This window comes from Phragmites australis, chromosome 6 (genome assembly GCF_958298935.1).
Source record: "Phragmites australis chromosome 6, lpPhrAust1.1, whole genome shotgun sequence".
In the NCBI taxonomy this organism is placed as follows: Eukaryota; Viridiplantae; Streptophyta; class Magnoliopsida; order Poales; family Poaceae; genus Phragmites; species Phragmites australis.
This window is the reverse complement of record NC_084926.1, coordinates 13872676-13883210: the sequence shown is the minus strand read 5'-3', so window position 1 is coordinate 13883210 and position 10535 is coordinate 13872676. Positions and strand designations below refer to the sequence as shown.

The 10535-nt window shown below is 41.1% G+C and overlaps 1 protein-coding gene and 1 long non-coding RNA gene across 2 annotated transcripts; both read right to left on the bottom strand.

Moving 5' to 3' along the window:
• Positions 1-2033: 2033 nt before the first annotated feature.
• On the bottom strand, positions 2034-5875 carry LOC133921799 (outer envelope pore protein 37, chloroplastic). The gene is made up of 6 exons (XM_062366827.1): positions 5281-5875; positions 4953-5042; positions 4336-4506; positions 4158-4252; positions 3237-3357; positions 2034-2482 (listed from the first exon to the last, which is right to left on the bottom strand). Exons 1-6 carry the CDS (start codon positions 5776-5778, stop codon positions 2351-2353), a joined length of 1107 nt encoding a protein of 368 aa, XP_062222811.1. The 5' UTR covers positions 5779-5875; the 3' UTR covers positions 2034-2350.
• A 3019-nt stretch (positions 5876-8894) lies between these two features.
• On the bottom strand, positions 8895-10287 carry LOC133920479 (uncharacterized). The gene is made up of 2 exons (XR_009910105.1): positions 10008-10287; positions 8895-9877 (listed from the first exon to the last, which is right to left on the bottom strand). It is a non-coding gene; the product is annotated as an uncharacterized LOC133920479 (long non-coding RNA).
• Between the last annotated feature and the right edge of the window lie 248 nt (positions 10288-10535).

The window sequence follows — 10535 nt, the reverse complement described above, 5'->3', positions numbered from 1 at the left end:
ACAGCTGCACACGCCGATGGCCGGCCGGTCTTGCGGAGATGGCGGCTAACGCGCCCGTGTGGTGGGTTCGGTGGGTCGCCGCGGGCCAACGCAGCTGGGGCTTCCATTCGACAACTGAGGCCCAGCTGCCCGAGGTGGCCTGCCAAAGGGGCGGGGAAGGAGAGCCCACGACGGGAGGAGGGGGATCAGGGGAACCTGGACGGTAAGCGAAGAAGAATCCAGACGACTCCTTCGAGGGCACCGACCAGAAGTTCCCAATCACGGTCATCGGAGAGGAAGGGGAGATCGCGGAGGAGGATGACACGTGGGAAGCAGAAGATCGACGCGCAGCGGCGGAACGCGGAGCGGAACCAGAAGTCCAAGGGGTCCCAGCTCGAGGCCCGCGCCGGTGGCCTCAAGGTCGTTTGCCCTATCTGCAAGGTAATCCAGTAACCACAGCTCCTTTCCCCTCACCTTTTTCCTGCCAGCTCGCGCACTTGCTTGTCGATCCGGCCGATCCGTGAGCGCCTCTGTACCAAGAACGGGCGCCGTCTTCATCCGGAACCTGAATTCTTGGTCGAATTGGGTCTAGATGCGCTTTGTTCTTCTTTTCGTCAGGCACTAGGGTACTATGCAGATACACGGAGCAGTGCAGCTACAGAGATCAGAGTAGCCGCTCAAGAAGGCGGCGCTAGACCAGCAGCGTTACGGCAAGAACTGCTCTGCAAGAGCTAGTGGATCGCTTTATTTGGCAAAATTTGTACTAGAAGATAAAAGGGGCTGCGAGCAATAAATACCTAGACCAAAACTAGGATGATTAGAATGTGTTACTGGGACCAGCACGAACTAGTAGAGAAGGTGCCACATGAACTGCTGCTACAAACTAGCATTAATTGACCACCCAGAATAAATCATTTTTCTTAGAAGAAGTGAAATCTTGTGTGGGTTTGCCTAAACAAGTTTCAGCTGTACTCTTTCATCATTGAAAATTTTCTCGATAGCATAACACACAGACTATTATTGCATATTGATTCACATCTCCCCATTTTCAGATTCCATTTGAATTCATCGGTAAAAACCATAGGTTCATTATAATTCAGGATGGTATGCTTTTTTGTGTGAGTAGCACTGGACGAATGTATCAGCTTATGCAACATTGCTATTTGTGTAGGTGCAACTGGCTAATGAAAAACAGTTGATTGATCACTATGGTTCAAAGCATCCAAAGGAGAAACCTCCAAGCCCATCAAACGCAGAATAATCATGCCTGGCCATGATGCAGAAAAATATATTCTGCTAGGCAGGTTTGAGGGTGTTCAATCACCATACTTGGACCTCAACTCCAGTTCTACTCTATAATATGTGCATTTCCTCCTGTTTCAGACGAGAGCCTTGATAAGCATGTGCATTTGTACAAGTATCTTATGCTATCATATTTGCCAATGTATCTGCAAACTTTATGAGATACCTTGGATGAGAAAATGTTCACTGTCCACTGTCATGGTCACTGCTGTTATCCTGGAACCTTATTTCTCTTTGTTGTTCGGTTCTGTTTCAATAACCACAAAAATGCCATAGAATTTGGCAGTACAATTTCTCAGAGTTTTAGGTTTAGCACATAATTGGAAATTTTGCACTGAATGAGATGAGTTGTTTCATTTTGAAGTATCTTCTCAGGGTAACCTAAAACATTCATAAAGTTGCTGGGACCTGTTGTGGCCCCACTTATTTCTTGGTGAGATTAGCTAGAGACCCCAATCGAATTGCCATATTGGTTTGCCTTGTGGAAGAATTCGCTTCGGTACCCCCTTGATATTTCAAGCCGCTGGCTAGCGACAGACACCATTCATGTCCCACAGGACTAATCTCTTTAGAACAAATTTGGAAACAGAAAATAACTTCATTTGATCTACTGCAATGAACGACGGAAGTTGCTACTTTCTAGGACGAGAGATGCACATTTGAAAAATGATGAAGCATGCATCATTTTACAATTGGACAAAAAGTAATACCATATGGCAGACATAAGTTTCTTACATAGACCCCATAATTCCTGATTTGAATGGAGCCTCAGCTTCTGAGCCCAACCGATTAAAGCGTCAAAAAATAAGAACAAGGCGTCCCAGTGGCCAAGACAATCATGCTTAAAAGAATGTGCGGGCTGTACCTCGATCCACAATACACTACTTTTATGAAGTCAGGTTGCCTCTGGTGCTGGATACTATGCACAACATGTGAAAGTACATGAATAAATAGGAAGGGTTCATGAAATGACTAGCCAGTGCTGACCTATGCAGTTTACAACAAAAAGTTGGCCTAAGCCTCAACACCAAGCGCCGGGGTCTCCATACGAACGGATAGGTGCACCAGGTTACAGATCCCATCTTTTCTTCACATGAAATAGGAAAGCAGGATTTCGGATCTTATCCTGAGGTACTTGAAGCATAAACTGAAGTTTTGTCTTCATTGGTGCAGTCTTCGCTTTGCCCCCTTCTTGTCCAACCTAAGATCCAATAACATGCCATAAAATTCATATATTATTGTATTTGCTAAGACAGGTCACGTGCAATTCGAGCTGTTTGAAGGCAACAGCTTCGGTGGAGAGGCCGCTAATTGTTCATGCAAAGTCAGGGTTTGCAAGCTTAGGCTTTAAAGAATTGTGTCATAATGAATCGTTCTTATAGTATACAATATTCTCAAAACGTAGTTTTACCACAGGCATCATCGAGTGAAGACCATACACAGTGCAAAACATAGCTAATATTTAATGTACCCATTATTATATTTGCATAAAACCAAAGGAAATGCATTGCAGGATGTAAAAAACGTCTTTAAGTGACCAAAGTATCAGTAGTCACCAGGCGAAATTGAGAAACTGCAATATGGCATCATAGGGCTCAGCAAGTATCCTTATTTCAGGGTTCAAACAAGAAAAGAACTCGGTAACTAGTATAACAGCTTCCTCTATATAAGATAATAAAGGACAAGCATAACTGAAACCTGCCAGCCTATGGAATTTCGTCAACAAATACAATCTTTATATAGCAAAAATAAACCCGAATTAGCAAACTTCTTTAAGTATGTCGTATTTGGTTTCGTAAAATTTCCCCCTATATTGTCGCCTTGAATACAATTTGTGTAACAAAGGGTGCAATCACTAAGAAGGAAGAAAGCGTAAAATAATGCCAATTTTCAAATTTGTCTGCTCCATTAGTGATATGCTGCTGTAGCAAAAGAAGTAACTGTAGTGCACATACCCAAAGGGAAGCCCATCCAACTCGCACATCAGAATCATAACCAGCTTTCACTTTGAAATTTTTACCCACTGTATGCTTATAAACAGCATTCCAGTTATCAGTGTCAAAGTTGTAATGATAGCTGAAAGGAACGGGGAATCAACATTACAAAGATCCATAGGGAAACAGGCAAACTGTTTAAACAATCATAGGATAATGGATGCACCATGCAGTAATCCTTGGTAATCATCGCAACTAGCTTGGTTCAAGTTTTCCATTGACAGTACGATGTTCCTAAGTGCTACCAACTGTGTAGATTGTAATGTTAACTTAAACAAGTTGTATGAAACTAACCAATAAAAGGGGGGAAATGACAATTAATAGAGACACGGATTTACATTTGTAGTTGTTATTTAAGTTATGCTTTGTAACAAAACAGTTAACAGACAGAACACTGAGGTAACACCAACCTCCATGTAGAGCATCTTGCTTACATTCAAGAATCTGAAGATAAGCTTACATATTGCAAAATTTTGAGAGAAGAATGTTAAGAGCTCACATAGAATGCCTCGGGGGATCATGCTTAAGCAGAATTTCCATGCAAACATGCTTTTATAAATAGTTTGAATCCTTCAGGTTTAATGAAACAAACATTTCATGCAGATACAGTAATTGAATTTGAGGTAGAAAGAAGAAACACATCAAACTATTCTTACTTTCTTTGCTGAAATTTTACTGATATTTTCGCCAATGAGTACACCATTGTCAAGAAAGCTTTGCTAATTTGCAGCACAAAGAGCGCAAATGCGATTTACATAGTGTGTACTAGAAGGAACTCGAGAAATTCAAGACCTCAGCATATGAGTGTAGAGACTTCGAGACAAGAAAATCACTAGTGGACACATTTATTAATGGCCATGAGAAAAATGGCAGTAGCCTGACCTCAACTTATCAGAAGGACCAAAACGCCTTTTGAAGTCTATGGATACAGCATTGGAAGGCAAGTAGACGCTTGGAATTAAAGTTAACTCATTGTCCTGGCACAGAAAACATATGAATATAATCAAATTAAACAGGAAGTTTGAAAAAACAGAACAAACGTGAAAATAAGATAGATCACCTTATAACAATATCTTAGATAAAGATCATTCTCATTGTACTGTGCAGTAAGAACACCATCCAAAAAATCAGATTTTGCAATCCCATATATAGACAATATTTTCTCCTCGTCTTCATTTCTCCTCTCTTCCACTGAAACTTGACCAATTGGAAAGTGGAATGTCGCCCTTGGCTACATAAATTTTTTTTACAAGAATTCATGTTACATCTAACACGGTTTACATCCCATCTTCTAACCAAAAGAAAAACTTATGAGTCCTTGCTACTAAAACATAAATGTCTACAATATTACAAAACCTTCAAATAGCATGCAAGAGATATAAAAATAGAGAAGTGCAATGATCAATATGTTCAACATGAACTTTCAAATTATCAAAATAACATTTGAATAGACATTTTCAGTATTATGTCTTTGGTTTGCCTGAAGTAGCATTTCTAGGAGTTCTCAAGGATAGAAGCGATGAACTTAATACTATTTTTCCATAATCAGAAAATAACAAAAAACTATTTGAAGGTGTAACAATGACTGCAAACTGAGGGGACAAGTGCACCATGCTGGAATCGCTTAATCTATTTGACGAAAAAAAAAGTCACCTGTACACGAACCTAGATACTCACCAGACTACTGTAAGGCACCAGGGATGATAGCTCGAGTTTATAAGACGGATCACCCAACCTAGTTATCACTGAAACTTCTCCTTGTTGCTCCTGAGAAATCAATGAAAGCCCCATTAGAAACGACGGAAGAAAGATGTGAGTACCTCAGCACAACAGAGTATACATATGGTCAAGGGAACGAAGGGAAGGATGATCTGGATAAACCAAACGTAAGGAATTTGTACGCAATTAATGTGTAAAGTGCTAACATAGGCATACATCATTAGCTGACCAGTGACCACTATCAAAAGGCGGAAGCACGTTAATAATCAAAACAACAACGAGACACCTTGACATCGTGCGATGCGCGGAGCTGAACGGCACCGCCGGGGAGCGAGGCGTCGCCGCGGAGCAGCGCGTTGCGTCCCTCGACGTCGAAGAGCACGGAGAAGTGCTTGGTGATGAGCCCCACAAGCGGCGCGGCGAAGAGCTGCTGCCGCAGGTCCTGCTCCCCATCCCCCTGCCACTGTCCCTGCGGGTCGCTCTGGAAGGAGAGTCGCAGCTTGGCGAGCCCCCCCGCGAGCTTGCACGACACCTTGTTCGAGAACACGCCCTCCTCGCTGTCGTACTCCGTGGTCACGCGCAGAAACGGTAGCCCCCGCGAACGCGGCACCACCGGCTCCGGGGGCGGGGGCGGCGGCGGCGGCGGGGGCGAGGGAGGAGGGGGAGGGGGAGGAGGGGGCGGGCAGAGGAAGGTGAAGGGGCAGCGCAGCCCGCTTAGCCATGGGGGCAGGGTGAGGTTGAGGGGGTTGGGGTTCTGGGCGGTGGTGGCGGTGGCGTCGGCCATGGGGGGCGGCGGAGGAAGCGAGGCGAAGCGGCGGAGTGGGAAGAATCGAATGGAGGACGAGGGAAGTGGGAAATTTTCGGGGGTGGGGTTCGGGAGGCTTAGGCCCTGTTTGTTTCAGCTTCGGATTCTGTCTTTCAGCTTTTATAATCCGAAGCTGAAACAAACAGACAACTTTTGGTTATAGCTTTTTAAAATCTGTTGGTTGGATTGTAAGAATCTGAGAAGCTGGTTTTCCTCAGCTTTTGATAGATTGTGAAAGTCAATTTTACTAAACTGTTCATTAAATTTTTTTAGAATCTACAGTCTAAAAGCTTTTCACAATCCAGCTTTTCACAATCCAGCTTTTTACAATCCAGCTTTTATAAGCTACTTTTCAGAATCTCTAGCTGAAACAAACAGGCCCTTTGGAATCTTCGGTCGGTGGTTTTAGATTTAGGACCTGGGATAATTGGCTATTCTTGAGTACAGCCCTACTTGCTGGCAGCTGGTATTTGTACTGTACTTGTGTGACTCAGCGGCCAGGCTCTATATATATTTAAGATTATATGATGTAGAAAAAGTAAAATTAAATTTCTAATAGCCGAGATGTTTTTTCTAATGCTTTCAATGTTAGTGTACTCGGTTGCGCTAATATAGCTTTGGGTCCTGGTGTGACTCATGAGGTGACGGCCTTTTTTAACACGATTTCAAACGTGAATCGGGTCTGAAATTTTGGATGTGTAAAAAAACGGAAATTCTTACTCGTTATATGGTCTTCGAATAAAATATCTTATGCGTTAGCATGTGATGTAAGCTTCTTTTGACATTGTCGCATGAGGCACGGGAGTCTATTTGCAAAACGCAAGTCCGTTCCCTCAGTTCAAAAATAATAAATGTTTTTAAAAAAAATCAAACTTTACATATTTTAATTACCATTTAATTAAACTATAAGAATATCTAGTATATAAAAGTTATACAACTAACTTCAAAATTTACAATAATTTCACGCTATATAGATTTTGTAGTTATAAATAATATATTTTGTAAAAAAATCTTAGTTAAAATTTAGTTTTAAAAACCGAGCAAAAAATACGTCTATTATTTTTAATAGAGGAAGTATTATCTTTATTAAAAAAGATGCCAGCCCTTCTAAAAGTCACAAACTTTCAATGCCTTTTCGATCTTTATTATTTAAAAAAGATACGAGCCCTTCTAAAAGTCACAAACTTCCAATGCCTTTTGATTTTTTATAGCTTTGTAATGCTTTCATGCTCAGTGACAAATCTACGGGCTCTATCAGCTAAAACTCTATTAAAGATTAGAGATAAAGGAGAAAGATAAAAAAAAAATACCTACCGAGTTCACGTCTGTCACTATCTGTGATCAATTCGTGCATGACTCCGGTATATATGAACTGAGCCCGGATAAGTTACGGAGAGGTGAAGGACAAGTGTGAGGTTGTGGGTTGGATCTCCACTCCACTCAAGCTTTGTTATCTACCCTCTTTTACACCTGTTGGATCCGTTATTTAAAGTTCAACTTTTTAATATTAGAGCAACCTATTAGTAAATGCATAAGTATCATCCAATTGGTGGTATTCTTGATCGATTGGGTCGGATATGTTCCATAGTGGATCTTTGGAAAAAATGGAACTATGCTATTTGTCATCTGTCATTGCTACTAGATCTTGTACTCTTCCATGAAAATATTTAAAAAGTATGCTTATTACATTGTTCTTAGAGTTGCTAAGTTAATTTTTCATAATGAACAAGGGAGCAGTTATAGGATGTATTTGTTAGGGTTCTTTCTAATTCAATTTATTAAGAGAGAAATAATTCTACGAGAAAAATGAATAAAAAAAACTGATTTTTTTAGCTTTCAGCATCTAGTTCTGTCGGTGTAAAGTATAATATAATCCCCTAGCAAGGGACCCACAACAGTCAATATCAAACTTTTCTACATGTTATGATTGGGCAGGAATATGGGTCCCTGGCGCGTCCAACCAACGACCACACGATCAGTTTCTCCAACTAGTCTCCAGATCTTAGAGAGAAACCCCACGACCAATTTTCTCTAATTTGTAAAATTGGTCTAATTACGTTACATAATCAGTCTAATTACATTACATACATTTTCACTCAAGTGTTATCTCTTACCTAGGTCATCCTTCTGAGCGACCTAGGCGTAAAAGGCATAGACTTGCCGTGTCCCGTCCCATAGCATTAAACACTACCGGATGACCTGACAAAGTATGACAGTAGGTTTTATATGAGCGCAGACAGCGCGTGGAGACGAGACTTGGCATACCAGGCGATAAGGATGGTGCGAGCGTGAGACCGATGGCACAAACCCTGCAGACCGACATGGCAATTGGAATACGACCACTCGCTGTAATGATAGGCATATGTTAGAAAGATCAGGTAGATCTGGATCTAGCTTGGGTCCCTATGTAAATTCTCTCTTCCTTAAATATATAAAGGGGGAAACATAGAGAAGAAGGTAAGTGTATCTAGTTTATTCATACTTATATTAAAAAAAATACATATGATGTAGGATTATTATTTTAAAGGAGGTCCGAACCTGGATAAGCTCTGGTGTTCTTGAGTTCATCACACGCACGCAGCTAGGACATACGGCCCCAGGTCACGGATCACACGCCCATCATTAAGTATACCCCAGTATCATTATCATGGACAACCCTCAACAAGTTAAGTTCAGAGAATTATTTCTACCGAATCACTCTAAAAACTGAAAACTGTAAATTACTGTTTAACAAAAACTCTTACTGATTCAACTATATAAGCTCTACAAAACAGACACATTGTAATTGTATGATATAAGATAAATAGTTGCGTAATATCACAAAAAACCGTTCTCAAAACAAACGCTTATGCAATGGAATACATGGATATCTTAATTTTGATATGCTTAGCACAATTGTGTTTTTTTTTTCGGGTAATGGTAGAAGTTCTGTCTAAATTAATTAAGAGGAAGGGAATATAAAGTCTAATTACAGTTAGTGAACAACCTCTATTATTTTGAGACCTACAAAACAGAGTGCACAAATAAACCAGTAAAATAAACGTCTCTCCCCTCTAAAAGCATTATGTGCGATCTCATATCGATGTCATCTATAATGAGTCAAGCCATCTCTTTTTTTTCCGAATGAATCTTAAAAAATACATCGATTTCATTCTTTCCTAATGTTCCACATTATATATATCAAAGCCTCATTGAAACCTCTTCGGTGTATTGTTGATGTGACCTGCAATGTCTCGTGCCACTAGTCTGGTAACATGGAAATTGTGCCCTTATCTGGTCCATTTTGGGGGGTGAAATCGAATTGTTGTGCATATCTGTTTTGAAATACCTTAACAGGCTGCATCAACTCTACCTGTAGTTCAAACTTTTACCTGTTGCAATGCATGCCCATGTTTGATGTGCCAATTGATGTTACTCAAAGGAGCATCTTTATGTCATTTCTATCGCCATTATATATTTTCTAACAACACAAACTGAGTTTCATTTCTAATAACGTTAGAAATGTATCTCTGATAGCAAGCTTAAGTTACAGTCTTATCCATTGGACCGACATCCGATCAAACAACATCAATCTCTATACTAATCCAATGGCCACTAATTTTTACTTACACTAAAAAAGCACAACATACTGATATCGAATTCTATGTGTTATAGATGTCATACTTTTGTGGCTACGAGTGTAAACATAACTGAGAGTTCATATGGAAAATCAGCATTCATGTTCCACATCTAACAAAGCAGATCTTCACCAGTTTTGCAAGCTGACCGCACATCATTATATCAGGTTAACTAACTGCATCTGTGTCACTGCATGATTGTACATAGCAACACGCTCTGTGCTCAAACTATATCTAGTTCAAATCGAGCATCTGCCATAAGCATGGGGCAGCACATTGCTCATCAGTTCGTCGCCGAATCCGTAAGAGAATCAAACTACTCCGAGATAACCCGGGGAAAACAAGAGATATTCCCTGTTTCAGATGTAGCTACATGGTCAAGGATGAACAATTTCCATGGATTGAAGGGGGGTGCAAGTGATATAAGCGCTACTCGCATCTCCAGAACACACACACTGCATCTGCACACAACAAGCACAAAACTGAGAAGCAAAACTGACGACACGAGCACGCAAAGAGTTCGATCACCTTTGCCTTTTCCAAGGAATGTAACGTTGAGAAGAAGAAAGAGATTAAATCCGTATATATTACCCTACAACCATGAACAGTACTAGCACGCCATCTTCAGGAACTGTGCGATCAGGAGTAGTAGGAAACCATCGATCTGCTTGCATGCCTCATGAACATGTTTGCTGATGGTCATCTAACCATGCATGCATGCGTGATCATGATCATCTGCGTTGTAAACATGGTTATATGACCATCAACAAAACAAGTTCGGAGGTGCAGTAACCTCCTCGATCAGCGAGGAACGAAAGAAACGGTGGGACGAAGCTGCTAGCCAGTTAGACGAACAGCAAAGAAAGCGTCGCGCTCTGCACCTATCTGAACCGAGCTGGAAGACGAGACTGAGCATATATGCTGCGGATGATGCCAGCGGGGTAAGAGCATATTCCCGGGGAATAAACCATCCACAATGATAGAGGGGCCGAGCTGACGCGCAACACCTACTGACCCACCTTCTTCAATTCTCCTGCAGATCGATGCAGATTAGATGGGCCAGCAAGTAACATCAGTTGAGTCATCGTCGAACAAAGAATCAAGTATTTTTGCGATTTT

Coding starts and splice junctions, on each gene's coding strand:
- LOC133921799 (XM_062366827.1), bottom strand. CDS start 5,778: ATGGCCGACGCCACCGCCACCACCGCCCAGAACCCCAACCCCCTCAAC. Junction 5,043..5,280: donor GCGCATCGCACGATGTCAAG/GTGTCTCGTTGT, acceptor TTGATTTCTCAG/GAGCAACAAGGAGAAGTTTC. Junction 3,358..4,157: donor GGTCCTTCTGATAAGTTGAG/GTCAGGCTACTG, acceptor CGTTCCTTTCAG/CTATCATTACAACTTTGACA.